General features: G+C 34.8%; 1 protein-coding gene across 1 annotated transcript in view; it reads right to left on the bottom strand.

Moving 5' to 3' along the window:
* Positions 1-19,231, bottom strand: part of LOC115438195 (zeta-sarcoglycan-like) — a 149,162-nt gene that overhangs the window by 57,071 nt on the left and 72,860 nt on the right. The window contains exon 3 of the mRNA XM_030161628.1: positions 7,893-7,994. Coding sequence (XP_030017488.1) covers positions 7,893-7,994 — 102 coding nt within the window. The remainder of the gene's footprint in view (positions 1-7,892; positions 7,995-19,231) is intronic.

The following is a 19,231-nucleotide window of genomic DNA, read 5'->3' as shown; positions in this document are numbered from 1 at the left end:
AATCTATTGGATAAATGGACATAAACTAATATATATATGAAATAACACCTTGAAAACACCAGATAAGCAGCACTTTGGTCTTTTGTTTTACATGGATCTTATCAAAATATGTAAGAAAACTAAAGAAAAAAAGGAAAGCTGTCATTGTTATTATATTTGGTATTATTGATTTTGCTTTTTTCCTTTTCTTTCTTTCTTTTTTCCTTAATTTTCTGTCTATACTATTATTTAAAACCTCTTACTGATTTCTCTTTTTTTATATACTCACATCTTTTGACCCTTTTACTTATGACACTGCAAATATCCAAATCTTACCAAGTGTATTTTTCTCATTTCTTGTCCAAATATCGCACCACACAAAAAATAAGACATAATCACCTAAAGAGTAACTTTTCAGTGAGATATAAGAGCTTATTTTTAGACAATAGATCTGGAAATTCTTATTTCAAGAAATCTTACCAAGATAATTTTCACTTGTTCAATTGTTTCACTTGTTTTCAAGATTTTTTTTTTTTTTTTGTAATTCAAGCAAAAAATCTGCTAATGGAACAAGTGAAAATTATCTTGGTAAGATTTCTTGAAATAAGATTTTCAAGATGCATTGTCTAAAAATAAGTTCTTATATCTCACTGAAGAGTTACTCTTTAGGTGATTATGTCTTATTTTAAGTGTGATGAGATATTTGGACTACAAATGAGAAAAATACACTTGGTAAGATTTAGATTTTTGCAGTGTATGCTATCAATTTCATTTTCATTCCCTCCTCTATCTCCACCTGAATATGCCTAACCTGCAGAAAATAATCCGGAGCTGCTGCAGCAAAGGCACGGTCACATGATCAGTTTTAGACAAATGATCACTTGATTAATTTGTAGAAAGTACCGTTTTTTGTTTTTTTTCCTTTCTCTTGTTGCATTTGTAATCACCAGTATTTAGCATTTTACCTTAATCTTCTAGAATGAGATGAAACTGTATTAACCCATAAGGACCCAGTGTGACATTTGTGTAAGTTCCCAAATGACTTTTTTTTCTCTATATTTAACTGTCCTTAAGTGGTTTATCACTATTTATTGTAATATTATCCTCTGTATTCTGCATTTTTCAGTGCAAATCATGTTCTTTCCGGTGTTTAATTCACTGACCATGTAGATGTTCATGAAAACTCAAAGCAACTTCAAAGGTTATATCAGAAACAGACAAAAAAAAAAAAAAGAAATAGTGAGTTTTTCAGCAAAGATATCAATAATTGAATGTAAAAATGAGTGTCTACATCCACTGTCATTGAGCCAACTCCATGGGTTTTACTGGTGAATCAATGTTGTAGAAGATGACAGTGTTTCCACGGTAACTACAGAGCCTCTGTATGTCCAGATGGGTCATATCTGATGACCATGAAAAGAGGAATAACTGTATTTTACACCAATTATTTACATGTGTTGATAGGATTAATGGATCAACAGGTATTAAATATATCAGGAGGTGGTTTTGGTCGATGGTGGGTGTTTGGGTCTTTATGGGTTAAAAGAGGTGAAAATCACTTCAATGTGTTCATGATGAAGCTCCATTGAGACATGTCTTACAATGACCTCCAAACCTTTCAGGTGTTTACTCTTTATATTTGTACATTTTCACAGGCTGAGACTTCAAATGTTTAACACAAACTGATCTTTCTTGATTAAGATGACCTTTTAAATCATCAAACATATGTATAAATAATGCATAATTCATATGCGAAAAAAAAAAAAAAAAAAAAAAAAAAAGATGCTGTCTCTTGCCATTTCGTGTAATAGAATGTTTCTCCAGTGGACAGTTCTTCAGCTCTATATTATCCACAATAATCTCAACCTGACCTTTCCACTAAATGCTGCAGCTCTAGTATTTTTATGAAGAAAATTTTCTAGTATTAGGACAGGTGCCAGTCACTGGAGATATTTTTAGAAATTAGAGGGGGAAAAAAAACACCTATTCCAATAGAGAATGTCCTACAGGGTAACAAATAGCTACGTTTTCTGATGTGTGTGCAAAGTTAACCCTTTAAACCAATAGCCCAAAATGATCAGTCTGGACTTTTTGTCTTATTTTGACTGTAAAAAGTTTAGAAAATATGCTGTGAGTCCTTCTGCCCATTTTTTCCATATTTTTAGCACACTTAAAAAAAAAAAAAAAAAAACTCATAAAAAAACAATAATATTCCGGCAGCAGGGGTGCCGAAAAAACACTGTAAAATAATGGAAAAATAACAATCTAATAAAAATACAGTAATTTTCCATAATTAAAATACAGTTTTTTGCCCTAACTTTACATGAGATTTTGCTTTTTTTTTTTTTTTTTTTTTTTTTGACTTTTTAATGTTTAATAAAGAATATTTACATGTAATAAAACAATCAAATTACTTATAAATATATATATAAATAATTTTCAATGAGACTATGTTGTACAATCCACTGATAAAAACTGTATATGGACAGTTTATCGGCGCTTATACATGTTATACATTCACAAAAAAACATTTATTCAACATTTTTTGTTGTGAAACCTCTCATAATTACACAAGATACTTGTCAATTAACAAACAAGTCTTGTTAAACATACAAAACAAATACTTCTTTACGGTTAATTGTCTGTAATTTTATCTCATTTTATTATTTATTTTTTACATTATTAAACTTTAAATAAACAGTTAAATCTCATGAATAGAAAATAAATATTTGTGAAATTATGATACATTTGCAAATGTATTTTAACTGTATTTTTCGGTGGAAAAAGAAAAATTTTCTTTTAAAAAATGGAAATTTTATGGTTATTCACAGTTAGTTTTTTCGTGTTATTTTACATTTGATGTGTAAAATCACAGTCTATTTTTGTCATTTCATTGATATTTTCCTGTATCTTAAAAATACAGGAAATATCTGTAAAATAAACCGTAAAAATTCTGTTAAATTACTGATTTTTTATTTATTTATTTTTATAGTGCAATCATTTACAATTTAGTGTGTGTTATTATTCTGCTAAAACCACTTCTTCTCCAGCCTCTAGTACAGGTGTGAGTGGAATTACCATAATGACCAAATAAAATGTCTCAGGTTTCAGAAACAGTTCCAATTGTTCCAGTTGCACAAACAGTGAAATAGTTACAGACATCCAAACTGCATATGCACAGGGTGTGTCACCAATGACACCTCAGGTCTTAAAGCATTAACCCTTTATAAGGCACTCATTGAAATATTCTGAAATTCAAAATTTCAACCTCATCAGTTGCCATGACAACAGTCTCCCTCCTCTTGCCATAAAACATCCAAATAGCATTTGCTACAAACTAAACACATGGACTAAAACAACTGTTATATGGCTCAGTTGGTAGAGTGGGCCGTCCTTTGACCGAAGGGTTGGCGGTTCGAATCCTGGCTCCGACTGTCCATATGTCGAAGTGTCCTTGGGCAAGACACTGAACCCTACATTGCTCCCAGTAGAGGCAGTGCCTTGCATGGCAGCAGCCATCTACTGATGTGTGAATGTGAGGAATTGTAAAGCGCTTTGGGCACCATTAAGATGTATAAAATGCACTATATCATTTGTTATAAACTGACAAAATCATTTGTATTCACTATTACAGCTTCAAAATGTCTATAACATCTCTCTGAATCACTGTATAGTGTTAAAAAAAACACTAACATGAAACAAAAGACAAACAAAAAAAGCCTGTCACTATTATTATTTTTGAAGGTATTGATTTTGCTGTTTTTTTCTTTTTCCTTTCTTTCTTTTTTCCTCCTAATCTTCTTTCTATACTATTATTTCAAACCCTTTACTGATTTTTCATTTTTGTATACTCACATCCTGTGATCCTTTTACTTATTAGACTGTCAGTTTTGTTTTCATTCCCTCTTCTGTCTTCACCTGAATATGCCCAACACGCACAAAATAAACATACATACTGTGGACACACACACACACACACACACACACACACACACACACACACACGCATGTAAATAGCCCTCTGTTTGCATCTGTCCTTGTTTTGCTTAATGTCCATGAACTATTCTGTCTTGTCTGGTGTCTATGAAGTTGTATCCCTTGAAGTCTATTAATTAGTATTCCAGATGTTTTGTCTTGTTACCTCCACCAGGAGGTATTGTGATCACTTTGTTTTGTGTGTTTGTTTGTTTGTTTGTTTGCATGTTTGTTTGTTTGTTTGTTTGATAGCAACTTTACAGGAAAACTATTCCAACCATCTTTACCAAATTGTCCCCACAGATAGGCCTAGGCCCTGGAATGAACCCATTACATTTTGGGCCAAGTAGGCCAAAGTTCAAGGTCACAGCAAGGTCACAAAATCTACAATTTTCCTATCTCTCATCATGGAGCAATTTTCGAAAATTCATAAAAAATTCAAAACGACTCCAATTAGCCTCCAATTTGATCCATCCATAGCTCATAACAACTTTTTTTTTGCTTAATTCAAGATTTTTTTTTACTTAATTGAAGATTTTTATTTATTTTTTGTTTAATTCAAGATTTTTTTTTACTTAATTGAAGATATTTTTTTTGGCTTAATTTAAGATTTTTTTTTAAAAAACTTAATTAAGTTTTTCTTTGGCTTAATACAAGATTTTTTTTTTTTTACTTGAAGATTTTTTTTTGGGCTTAATTCAAGATTTTTGCAAAATCTGAGATTTTTTTTGCTTAACTGAAGATTTTTTTTTTACTTAATTGAAGATTTTTTTTTATGGTTTAATTCAAGATGTTTTCCTTAATTCAAGCAAAAAAATTTTTGCTTAATTCAATTATAGACTGTGGAATTTTTGCACTTGGCAAAAACATCCCAGGGGGATGTTGGGGGCCCCCCTGCCATAAAGGGTTAACAGCTTATATTTCCCAACATGTTACTAAAAGTGCTGCTTTAACGGCTGCTCAGCCTGTAACTTGCTGCCAGTGATCAGAGTCGGTGCCAGAGAGAGAAAAAAAAAAAAAACACACTGAGGGAGCTATTTCCACTTGGTATTCACAGATTACAGCCCCAACCATTGATGAGGATTCAAAGCGTTGATTGATTCATGGGAAGTTAAACTAGAGCCACTCTCAGCCCAGTTACTTGCCTCAGTAGGAGCTTGGATTCAACGAGCACAAACACACACACACATTAAAAAAAAAAAAAAAAAACTCGTACTGTATTTAACTTTCTGTAAAGTATTCACTGCCGTTTGCGGTAATGGCTTATTGATCAGCGGCGGTTATCTGACTGAAGAACTGCACTGTGCACTCTGCTGTAAACTGACTGGATAACCATAATCCCTGCTCTCTCCCCATGCCTGACATATTTCCTCAGGTGAGAAATATCGAATGACCCACACAGATTTTTGTCCTGCAAATATCTCTGGTGCCGGTAGATAAGGCGGCCGCTGCAAAGCCTGTCTGTAAAACAGGACAGTAAAAATGTCTGCAGGTGGTATTGCGTCGAGGGAATGAAGTATTGGCTTTGTCCGTGGGCTTCGTGCCGCGCCGTGGCCGTGAGGTGTTTGTTTTAGTGCGGAGCGTGACACCGTTATATTTAAATCAAAATTTAGCCGCGAATAAAAACATCAAAAGACCGAGCGGGTAAAATTCCGAGTTGTTTCCCAATCTGGCGTGGCTAATCGTAGCCGCTATCGAAGCCACTTCCTCCATCAACATCCCTCAAAAATCAAATTTACATGGAACCCCGGCTTCCAGTGCTTGAAATTGCTTCCCGCACCATGGCTAATCACTGAAAAAGGGGATGATCCAACTGAGCGTCTGCGATTCGTGTGGGAGAAGGAAATTTGGATCAACTTGGCACTGGAGCCATGTTGGATAATCTACTAAACATCAAAGAGGGGAAAGTGGAAAAGGGGGGGATTTATCGCGTGGGTTTGATTGGAAATCCAGCAGGGGAACTCTGGTCCTTTCTGTAATCGTCTATAATCTCCTGTAGGGCTATATGTGGCCTGAGTGGAGCCCAGAGGCAACCTATTACCCATCTCCTGCCGATGGGAGGCCCTGATAGCACTGTTGGAAGGTAGCAAAGAAATAAGGAGAAGGAGGGAGAAGCAGAGGACGGAGCAAGAAGAAGTAGAATCTATACAGACGATGTGTACAAATGTACAAGTATCATCAAGTCCAGTCCCAGAAGGAAGATAATGAATAGATCAGATGTCAAACATGTGGCCCGTGGGCTAAAACTGTCCCTCTAAAGCAGGGGTGTCAAAGTCGTTGTAGTTCAGGGGCCACATTCAGCCCAATATGATCTCAAGTGGGCCAGAGCAGTAAAATAATAACAGTGAAAAAACTAAAATGAAATTATGATAATGTTTCCATCTACAACAAGTGTTCAGAGAACGCAAACCTCCACCAAGCACCCTGAACGGTGTGCATCGACTATTTCTTTTTAAACAAGAAAAGCAGTCGGAGAGCACAGACCTCCACCAAGACAGATCTGCCTCCTGTGCGTGCGTGCATGTTTGTTTGTTTGTTAGTTAGCAAGATAACTCAAAAAGTTATGCACTGATTTTCAGGAAATTTTTTATGCTGGCACAAGGAAGAAATTATAAAATTTTGGTGGTGATGAGGGGGGGGGGGGTCTTGCCTATTACAACCATCTTTACCAAATTGTACCCAGAGATAGGCCTACAGGGTGGGGAAGCAAAATTTACAATGAACATTTAGTTGTTTTTTCTCAGCAGGCACTACGTCAATTGTTTTGAAACCAAACATATATTGATGTCATAATCATACCTAACACTATTATCCATACCTTTTCAGAAACTTTTGCCCATATGAGTAATCAGGAAAGCAAACGTCAAAGAGTTTGTGATTTGCTGAATGCACTCGTCACACCAAAGGAGATTTCAAAAATAGTTGGAGTGTCCATAAAGACTGTTTATAATGGAAAGAAGAGAATGACTATGAGCAAAACTATTACGAGAAAGTCTGGAAGATACTATTAAAGAAGAATGGGAGAAGTTGTCACCCCAATATTTGAGGAACACTTGTGCAAGTTTCAGGAAGCGTGTGAAGGCAGTTATTGAGAAAGAAGGAGGACACATAGAATAAAAACATTTTCTATTACGTACATTTTCTTGTGGCAAATAAATTTTCATGACTTTCAATAAACTAATTGGTCATACACTGTTTTTCAATCCCTGCCTCAAAATATTGTACATTTTGCTTCCCCACCCTGTAGGCCCTGAGACCAACCCATTAAATTTTGGGCCAAGTAGGCCAAAGCTCAAGGTCACAGCAAGGTTACAAAATGTCAAATTTTCCTATCTCTCATCATTGAGCAATTTTCGAAAATTCATAAAAAATTCAAAACGAATTCGATTAGCCTCCAATTTGATACACAATATCTTGTATCTGGCACAAAATTGTCCACATCCACTGTGGAATGTGGACTCTGTGGACATTTCCATTTAACATTGAAAATCCCATTTACCACACATTTTTCATTATAACTCAACAAATATTGATTGGAATTGAATATAATTGGACATACACATGACTGGTACCAAGCTTCTACTTTTTCTGCTGTATGGAACAACCTGGAAACTGTTCAATTTAAAAAGAAACAGTCGATCCACACATGCACACCGTTCAGGGTGCTTGGTGGAGGTTTGCGTTTTCTGAACACTTGTTGTTTGTCACTCCACTGATGATGTTGTTGTTGTTTGTTTGATTTTCCCTTTGTTTATGTCTTGTTGTTTTTCTGTCCACAATGTCTTCTTAACTATCACTAATAAAAAAACCATCAACACTTGCCTGTCTGTAGAGTTGGCCAGTTCTTTACACATAGCAGCTATTTCGTTCTAGTGAATATCAGTCATGATGCAAGAGGATTTTGATGATGATGATGAAGAGCAGCAGGTTCAACTTACCCCTCTGGACTGGATCTCGTTCACATAGAGAGGGGAACGGAACTCTGAAATCCCCTCCAGGCGAATCCCATCCTGGTTCAGCTGAAGGTTCCCCATTCCGTCCTGAAAAGCCAAACACAGAGGAAGGAAGCGCTCAGTGTCCAAGTACAGGAGGCTAATGATCGTCAAAACAACTTCTGATTGGATTCAGAGCTTCCCCCCCCCTCCCCCTCCAGAGCAGAAGATGTGAACGGTTGAAGTGCATTAGGCAGAGCTGGAGCTGCCACGGTAGACGGCCGGTGGACAGGCAGCGCTGACTGACAGCAAAGAAGTAGGACATGACATGGAGGTGACAATGCCACAGACACTCGGCGATGTCAGGGTGACAGCCTGCATGCAGTGGGAGGCAGAGTGAGGAAAAGCACAGATAATGTGGCAGCTGAGTGTGGAAGAGGACTCATGGAGGTGACAAAAGGAAAATGCACACTCTGAAATCTGTACGTTAAAATCCCTTCTGTAGGTGGAGTGTGGGTGCACAGGGTGAAAATATTATAACAAAGAAGATATTTAAAGCATGCAGATTAGCTTTGCTTTTTATTTATTTTATTTATACTAAATTTGCTGCAGGAAAACCAAGAACACTTCACTTTCTCATTACTCATAATGAAGTCAAAGTGGAGCCAATTAAGACTCACTAGACTTTATTTTCTTTACATCTTAAGTCCAGTTCGTGGCTCAACTCCACAGGCTGGATGAAGGTAGGAGTCATAGTAACTGTGACATCAAACCTTGGATTCATTTTGGCGACTGCTGTAGTGTTTTTATGGAGCTGGAAACGTGCATGAAGAGCTGACGTTAAGCGAACTACGCACACGATAAACTACTGTAAACAACTAAACACCATCAAATAATATAATAACGCTGCTGCTTTCACAATGTTAACACATGTATCTCTCTGACATTAATGCCTTCTCGTAATGCATAAACAAAGCTAATGAACCATAAAATGCAGTAGCCTACGGACACAGCTGCAAAACTGCAAGTTTTTACTTTTTTTTTTTTTTTTTTTTTTAGATATACATTTATAATTTTTTTTTTTTTTCTTGTATTTTATGTGCGCAATCACCACTGTACTATGTATAACCATGCATGGGACAAATAAAACCTATCTTAGCTTGTATCTGAGTATGTGAGTAATATCTTAACTCATATCTTAGCTCTATCTTAACTCGTATCTTAGCTTGTAACTAAATATCTTAGCTCGTATCTTGGCGTGTGACTAAATATCTTAGCTCGTATTTTAGCTGGTGTCTTAGCGTATGACTAAATATCTTAGCTCATATCTTAGCTTGTAACTAAATATCTTAGCTCATATCTTAGCTCGTATCTTAGCATGTGACTAAATATCTTAGGTCATATCTTAGCTTGAACTAAATATCTTAGCTCGTATCTTAGCTCATATCATAGCTTGTAACTAAGTATCTTAGCTCGTATCTTAGCTGGTGTCTTAGCGTGTGACTAAATATCTTAGCTCGTATCTTAGCTCTATCTTAACTCGTATTTTAGTTTGTAACTAAATATCTTAGCTCATATCTTGGCGTGTGACTAAATATCTTAGCTCGTGTCTTAGCTCTATCTTAACTCGTATCTTAGCTTGTAACTAAATATCTTAGCTCGTATCTTGGCGTGTGACTAAATATCTTAGCTCGTATCTTAGCTCATATCATAGCTTGTAACTAAGTATCTTAGCTCATATTTTAGCTGGTGTCTTAGCGTGTGACTAAATATCTTAGCTCATATCTTAGCTTGTAACTAAATATCTTAGCTCATATCTTAGCTTGTAACTAAATATCTTAGCTTATATCTTAGCTCGTATCTTAGCATGTGACTAAATATCTTAGCTCATATCTTAGCTTGTAACTAAATATCTTAGCTCATATCTTAGCTCGTATCTTAGCTGGTGTCTTAGCGTGTGACTAAATATCTTAGCTCATATCTTAGCTTGTAACTAAATGTCTTAGCTCATATCTTAGCTCATATCTTAGCTTGTAACTAAATATCTTAGCTCATATCTTAGCTCGTATCTTAGCATGTGACTAAATATCTTAGCTCATATCTTAGCTTGTAACTAAATATCTTAGCTCGTATCTTAGCTGGTGTCTTAGCGTGTGACTAAATATCTTAGCTCATATCTTAGCTTGTACCTAAATATCTTAGCTCATATCTTAGCTTGTAACTAAATATCTTAGCTCATATCTTAGCTCGTGTCTTAGCTCGTGTCTTAGCGTGTGACTAAAAATCTTAGCTCATATCTTAGCTTCTAACTACATATCTTAGCTCATTTCTTAGCATGAGACTAAATATCTTAGCTTGTAACTAAATATCTTAGTTTGTATCTTAGCTCATATCTTAGCTCATGTCGTAGCGTGTGACTAAATATCTTAGCTTGTGTATCTTAGTGTGTGACTTGACTTGTGTCTTAGTTTACCTTTACTTTATTTATGCTTATCTTGTGCTAGCTTTCTTCTTAGCTTAGCTTATCTTGCCAAAGAATTTAGCATTTTTCACTGTAAATCATATATTTTCTGCTATTTAATTTCCTATATTTTAGTTAGGTATTCATGAAAACTGAGTAAATTCAATGTTATTATTATATTCAATGTTATCAAAGCAGAGGAAGCAGAAGAAAAAGTGAATTTTTCATTAAATATATCAATAACGGAATGAAAAAACAAGCATCTCCATCCACTGTCATTGATCCAACTCCATGGGTTTTACTGGTGAATCAGTGTTGTAGAAGGTGATGGTGTTTCCATGGTAACTACAGAGCCTCTGAACATCCAAATGGGTCATATCTGATGACCATGAAAAGATGACAAACTGTATTTTACACCAATTATTTACATGGATTGATAGGATTAATGGATCAACTGGTATTAAACGGTTTAGATCAGAGGTTTGGGTTTTCATGGGTTAAACTTTCCGCCTCAAAGTTGATTCATATTATATGAAGAGGCAAAAAGAATAACAAACAATCATGTTAAAGGTTAAAGCATTAGCATAATTTCTCTCAAAATTCACCTTGTACTGTGGGTTTGAATAGATCCGTGCAGTTTTCCTAAAGGTTTTATGTGGTTTGTGATAAAATAAAACACCAGGTTTAACTGCCCAGAGACAATAGAGTCTACTGGTGAATCAATGTTGTAGAAGGTGATGGTGTTTCCATGGTAACGACAGAGCCTCTGAACATCCAAATGGGTCATATCTGATGACCATGAAAAGATGACAAACTGTATTTTACACCAGTTATTTACATGGATTGATAGGATTAATGGATCAGCTGGTATTAAACGGTTTAGATCAGTAGATGGTGTCGGTTGCCGGTGGTTGTTTGGGTCTTTATGGGTTAAAACCTCAGTGCATGATGGGATGTATGACTGAATAAATAGCAAAGGAAGAGGAGGAACGGTCATGGCTAAATCCCAATAGAACAGCAGCTCCGCCTCAGTCCACTGATTAAATCCAGTCTAGAATCGGAGTCTGTGTCCAGAGTTCCTCAGTCCTGATGCACTGGAAGAAACTTCTGCATCGGCTTCAGTTTGAAACTGTAGTTGTCACCGGTCTGACTCACCTTTTTCCCCCTCATATATTTTAAACTCTGACATTTCAAGTTCCCGAAGCACTCCTAGTTCTCGGAGAATGGCACCCGACTGTGAACTTAATAATAGTGATGAGCTAGTGTAAAATTCTTTCAACAGATCTGTCCTTTGTGGCTTCGTGTCTTTCATCAGGCCACTGGTTTACATGCGTCAGTGACAGGACTTTGTAAGAGCGCGGAGGAGGTGGGCGGGGCCACGGTATCTGTGAATGTCAGCTGAAGTCTAGGTGATGGCGATGTGGGCGTCAGGCAGTACAGTTCAGTACTCGCTGCAGTCGGGTGGGGGATGGGGGGGGTGGACGGGGGTTGTAACAGTCCACTCATGACACGCTGAAGGCTTGGATAAACCCCTCAACGTCAGTTTAAAAAAAAAAAAAAAAGACAAATGGACTGACACAGGCAGTGTTTCTGAGGTGGAAAATGACACCGGGCAGATTCTGAAGGTTTAAAAGAGTCTGAGCAAAAAACAAAAAAAACAAAAAAAAAAGGACAACCAAGGTTATAGTTGTCGGTGAACAGGCATAAACTAGTGAAAGATGTGGATACGCTTCATGACTCTGAACTCTGAAAGTGACTTTGTTTTACAGTTTGATCCATTATAAAGGATTATGTTCCACATATGGTAGAGGGGAAAGCAGCTAATATAGAAACAGATTAACCCATAAAGACCCAGCGCTACTTTTCTGACAGTTCCTAAATGAATTTTTTTTGCTCTATTTAACCTTTCAACAGCAATTTATCGCCATTTATTACAATATTATCCTCTGTGCTTTGCATTTTCACCAAATCTCACCTCTTCAGATCATCATACAAAAACTAACCGCCTGTTCCACCTCATCCACCCTCATCCACCTTCTCTCATGTGTTTTCTTTTCCATATCCGTCTCTACCTTTTTGCTTGAGTATTTGTTCTTTGTTTGTCCTTTTGTATTAACGCTGTATCTGTTTTTACCCGTTTGTTGTGTGTTTGTCCCTTGGCTGTTTATTGTAAAGTGTCTTTGAGTGCTTAAAAAATCGCTATATAAAACAGATGTATTATTATTATTATTATTTTATTTTTTCAGTGTAAATCATGTATTTTCTCATATTAATTCGCTAATCATGTGGATGTTCATAAAAGCTGAGATTATATCTGAGGGTTATTATATCAGAAACAGCAAAATCTATCATTAACTGAACATAAAACAAGTGTCTCCATCCACTGTCATTGATCCAACTCCATAGGTTTTACTGGTGAATAAATGTTGTAGAAGTTCAAATTCAAACTTTATGAACTATTAGGGTCCAAATATACAAATAAATGAACCAAAGACTAATAAATGTGGGTTTAGCAAAATATGACCCCCTTAAATCTTAACCTATAAAGACCCAGTTTTACTTTTGTGGTAGTTCCCAAATAAATACCTCTATATTTAAGTGATTTATCACCATTGATTGTACTCTTATCTTCCTTGTTTTGCATTTTTCAGTGTAAATCATGTATTTTCCTATATTTAATTTCCTGATCTTGTAGATGTTCTTTAAAGCTCAGATTAAAGTTGAGTTTTCTTATATGAAAAACAGACAAAACTCAAGAAAAAGTGGCTTTTTCAGCAAAGATATCAATAACTGAACACAAAAAAGTGTCTCCATCCACTGTCATTGATCCAACTCCATGGGTTTTACTGGTGAGTTAACGTTGAAGAAGATGACGGTGTTGCCATGGTAACTACAGAGCCTCTGAATGTCCGAATGGGTCATATCTGATGACCATGAAAAGACGACAAACTGTATTTTACACCAATTATTTACATGGATTGACAGGATTAGTATTTAGTATTTTATTGGTTTATTTAATAGGGACCATGCACATTTATGAACATTGCTGTATAAAAAATATGCCAGAATTAGTAAAAATAACTACTTTTCATCTGCAGGTTCATAGGCAGGTGACAGAAAAAAAACAAAACAGCCAACATTAATACATCACTCATTCACTATAAATTAGAAAAAATTAAAAATACGAACAAATAAAAAACAAATAGACATAGTATGATCACAGGGGCATTAGCCTATACATTCATCTCTATACTTGCGTACGACTAAACAAAGAAAGTGTACGGGTGATAAAATGTATGTTAATTAAAAATGAGTGCATCTCTGGTTTTCTAGAAGCCACTGTTTTAAGTGAGTTTTAAGTGTTGTATGTTGGACACTCTTATTGGGAGGGGCAGTTTACGTTGTACTACTGACAGTACATTTTGTGCAAAAGTGGTGCAACAGATGAAACCGTTTACATTAGTAGATGCTTTTTGGTCGGCGGTGGATGTTTGGGTCTTTATGGGTTAAGGACTGAACCCACTTCATGCAGAATGTCTTATATCCACAAATGGAAGATGTTTGAGCTGTTTTTGAGCAAGACGACATTTGATATTCATAGTATTATACGTAGCGATGACATCAATGAATAGGACACAGACTATCGTGATAGTATCACATTTATTTACAACTGTATTTGTAGTCAAGGTTATTATTGTTAACGAAAACTAACAAAATGACGAAAACTAGAATTGAGAAAACATTTTCGTTCACTGAAATAAATAAAAACTATAAAAGAAAAAAAACTGAAACTGTATTGTGTGCTCGCAAAACTAACTAAAACATAAAAATTATGGATAAAATGCTCTTTGTTTTCGTCTTTGTCAATGTCAGATTGATACAAAATTGATTTATTTCGCTGTAGCAATTTTAGCTAGCGGCACCATACAGTGCTTCACGGTCTGTCACTTCTCGTCACTTGTCATTTAGAGTCATCTTCTTGTCCGAACTCTACCTGGGAACATGGAGATTAAAGTTGGGAGAAAACAGCAGAGTCCTGTCTGGGATTTATTTGAATACGACGGCAAAGAAGATAAAAGATACGACAAAACTAAAACTGAACTAAAACTAAGCATTTAGGAACAAATGAAAACTAAAAAAAAACTAGCAAACCTGCTCTAAAAACTAATTAAAACTAATTCAGTTAGAGAGAAAAAAGTCAAAACTAAATAAAACAAAACTATAATGAAAAATCCAAAACTATTAGAACTTTGTTTGTAGTAAATAATTAAAATGCAGATAAATATTATAGTTTATATTAAAAAAGGTTGATTACGCAAATCTAATTGTGTGTAAGTTGACGAAAAAAGTGTTTGGTTAATGGTTTGCTTGGATGTTTTATGTTGCAAAAATGTAAAGAAAAAAAAGCAAAGGAAGCAGAATCAATTTAGTTATTAGTTTGTAAAAGGGGGTGAAGTCTATAAGTTATACTTCTTCCCACTCCTTTTTGAGTGCCGAAAATTTTGATTGTCCATGTCGTATTGTTCTTTATCTGATTATTTTATGTGCTCAAAATAAAACTAAACTAAGAATATCATAAAATGTAAACCTAGACTGACAGTTATACTAGGTATTTAACTAGTATTTTATTTTATTGCTTAATGTGAATTGCTAGTAGTTTTGTTCTGTTGCATCGATCACGTCATTTTCCTCATGTTGCATCTTTTACATTGCGTCCTATTGCACTTCATGCATCATTTTTGCTTTGTTTCATCTCCTACATTGTTGCTGTCATGTTGGATCTTTTACAATATTTTCATGTTGTTGCACCATATACATCATTTGCATCTGGTTTGTAATTTGCATCTTGTTGCATCTTTTTCGCATCTTATAATCTTATTGTAGCTTTTTTTTTTTTTTTTTTTTTTTTTTTTTTTTTAATCTTTTGCAAATAATGCAAAACCACAATAAAAGACGTTTTTTTTTTTCCAACTTTCACTCAGGAATAAAACATGAGCCTTTAAACTTGAAAAAAATGAAGATAATTAACTGAAATCATGCAGCCATAATATTCCAACTGTTTGTGATACTGTAACTCGGGTGTGATTGACAGTAAATTTGTTTATAAACCAACACCAAATTCTAAATTTACTGTTATGTCTTGAATATCAGTAACTTGAGCAGAAACATATCAATTGAAGCATTCAACAAAGCAATCAAGCATTAAAATTCACAATGCAGGAAATTGGATGCTAATTGTAGAAATGGAATATAATAGTCATAATCATGTTTTTATTAATGCATAATCAGAAACATTAGAATAACTTTATAATGTTTATCTTCAGCACAGGCCCTTTTTAGTGTTAAAAACCTCAGTATCTTAAGAGCAGTAGTAGCTAAACTATTGCTTTCACTTAAAGATTACAGTCCTGTTTTTCACAGTTCAGCACCATGGACAGAGCCCAATATTCAGCACTCCATGATACTGTTTAAAAAAAAAAAAAAAAAAAAAATGACAACAAAAAAACAAAACAAAAACATAATAGCAACCTAAAAACAGGGTTTGGTGATAAAATGAGTATATTTGTTATGATATACATTTTTCCTCTATGTTTAGGGTGTATTTTGTTCACATTCTCAGTTAAAATACTTGTTCTGTCATTGTAATTGTTGAATATTCTACGTCTTAGATTTGTGCAGTGTTCTACCGATTAGAAAGTGTCATGTTCTGACCATAATGACTGTAAAATCAGAAATAACTGTCTATTTTTGGCTAGTTATATCTTCCACGCTGGGTTTTTTTTTTATCTTGTTGGGGCTTTTACATCATGTCTTGTTGCATCTTTTGTAACATTTTCATCCAGTCATACACCCCATTTTTGACAAGTTGCCTACCATCTGAAAATAACATTCTAACAATGAATTTCTCAATAAATTTGGATTCAGTGGAAAGGTAACATCTGTGTGATTGATGTAGAAGTGTCAGATTCATTATCAAATGTACTGTGTCATTTAGTAGCCTGAAGGGGCGTCTCAACAGGTTAATGTCATCTTAATGTTTGTTTTATTTTGTATCTTGTGGCACAGTTTTGTGTCTTTTTGCATCTTTTGAAATTTCCATCTTGTATCTTATACAATATTTTTGGTTGCTTGCATCTTTTTCTATCGTTTTTGTCTTGACACTTTAAAGAACTGAAACTTCATTTTCAATTTTGAACAAAACTTTGATATGTTTTTTAAATTGCTTCTTTACCATCATTTTTAAAAAGTAACTAGTTTAAAAATAATTTTTACTAAGTTAAAAAGCAACTGAACCACCTTCTTCTTTAGACAGGCTTTTAGTTAAGGGTGGATTTTATGACTATTTGGTTTTATATTTTCATGCCTGTGTCTGTGTATTTAGCTGTGTTTTTAATGCCTATGTATTTTACTTCTGACTTTAGTACAGTAATTTGTGAAATCTTTTGGCAAAAAGTTCTATATAAATAAACCCTATTATCATCAAGTTGCTTCTTTCGCATATCTACATATCTTGTGATGCCATTTGTCTTGTTGTATCTTGACGTTTCTGTCTTGTATCTTATCCAATATTTTTGTGTCTTTCACACTATTTTTGACTCGTTACATCTTTTACAAATAATTTAAAACCACAAATAACCGCCTGGTTTCTCCAACTTCCACTCAGGACCAAAGACCGATCCTTTAAACATTAAGAAATAAAGCTTAAATATTAACAACATGGAAACATATCAGTGGAATGGGTTTCTGCTGTATTTACCTTACCCATATTGATGTCCCTTATGTTCTCTGTACTCTGTGTTCTTTTCCTGTGCCATGTGCATAAACCTGTGATTTTTTTTTTTTTTGTTTTTAATGTGTGAATATATGATTTGGCACAAATCAGTGATGGATCTGGATAATTATGCATGGGCTGGCAGCAGATCTTAAGGTGATATGGGAGGACAGTACACGTGAATCTATATATACTGTATCTACAAAAGCTTCACAGAAGACTTTGAAACCATTTATTGTTACAAGACCTCCTATCAATACACAACCAAAATATTTTTTTAATGCACAACAGGAACCACACCAGTGTTCAAACAGAACAAAATTGTCTGTTAAATGTATTAATAGTAAATGAAAGATATTTCAATTATAAGACAAAGTTCTCTTCTGTAAAACTTTCAGTGTTTTCCTTTCAGATGTAGTGCTGTAGATGAATAAACCACTGTGTAAATCACTTTAAATCAAAGAATCTACTAATAAAAAATGTTAATTAGATAATTCTATCAGTACATTTGAATAATTTGCGTAAAATGCAGTTTCTCTTTCCAGCAGCATCAGATATCTTTGGATATTCAGAAACTAACTCATGTAGTCTGACAAACAACACTGTTTGTAGAGTTAATTATATATTTTATTGTTTTTTCTTCAGTTTTCATGTAATAACCAGCGTCTTCGATATATATCAGAGTAGCGACACTTCCATAGACTCCTGCTGTAAAAAATGGTGGACGACATATGCACCTACTTCCAGGTTCTGGAGGGGCCGGTAGTTCCTACACTGAGTGTAATGCATTCATTTCATTTCCCATTCATTTCTATTGAAGCTGATCTAACAATTCCAGTGCTAAGTTAATAAGATATTATCTTTCAAATTATCGAGTGTATTTCCTGCATTAACGGACATTTATGTTGTAAATTCTGTTTTCTATGGTATGTGTTATATATGTGTTTAAATTTATATCTTAAACAACTGTTATGTTGGATTTTTAGCTGTAGCCCTATGTTAGCTAGCTTGACTTGGCCAGCTATTGAAATTTATGCACTTTAACCACAAATTATGGAGTTTTTAAGATAAGGTAACGTTAGTATAAATGTTATCGGTGGATTTTATTTTAGTTGTTTTGTTGAACCTGGTGGTGTTTAAGTTTGTCAGCTGAGGCAATGTGCTAGTTAGGAGGAGAGCCAATAAAAGTTAATTAAAGTTATTATTCATGAGTTAAAGGAGGAGAAACTTCTGTAACTTGGCATTTATAAGATCCGACTCATCCAACAAGAATTCTGTTGAGTTTTGAGTTTGCTAATGTGGAGTTTTTAATGAGTTTAGCATCTGTGCTAACATTAACATGCTAAGTTAGCTGCTATGCTATCCACTGGTTAATGTCTATTGTGTGCGCTATCAGAGCAGAGCTTGGCAGACACACAGTGTTCACAGCTTACCACTGTTTCCTGCTTGTACCACAGTCCTATAGTAGTAAAACTTAAAAATGGTAAATTGTCCATCTCCTTATGAGTACAGTACAACTGCAGAATGAACAAACTTGTAAAGTTAGCACCACTCACGTAAGTAACCTACCCAAAATAACATGAACCTTACCCCCCAAAATGTAAGTCTTCACAGTAATGAAGTCAGTCATTTCGGTGGTCAGCTCCACTACTCAAAAATATAACACACACAACAGTACATACAGTAACAGTGACAGTGACGAAACATTTGTGTGTTTTTATTTTAGATTTACCATGCTCACTGCTGTTTCTCCCATTAAATAACATGGGAGCGCTCAGTTCATTTGTGAGCACCGGAGTGGCGACATCAAAGCGTGTCGTAACTCTCTTTATAGGGCTCTGGTAATAACCTTTGAGTTTGCTTTGAGCTTTAATGAACATCCACGTGATCTGTAATTAAATATTAAACACATGCTTTTCACTTCAAAACACAAAATGCAGAGAATAATATGATAATAAATAGTGCTAATTAGAAATCACTTATAAAGACATTCATTTGAAGTCACTAAAAAAATAGCTCTAGGTCTTTAAGGATTAAGGAAAAAACATGGAGTGGTCATTGAAATGTGTATTTTTTTCCATCTCAAATATACAAACTTAAATTTGCATTAAA

Source organism: Sphaeramia orbicularis, chromosome 18, assembly GCF_902148855.1.
Source record: "Sphaeramia orbicularis chromosome 18, fSphaOr1.1, whole genome shotgun sequence".
Lineage (NCBI taxonomy): Eukaryota > Metazoa > Chordata > Actinopteri > Kurtiformes > Apogonidae > Sphaeramia > Sphaeramia orbicularis.
The sequence above is the reverse complement of the archived record's forward strand: the minus strand, read 5'-3'. Positions and strand labels throughout refer to the sequence as shown.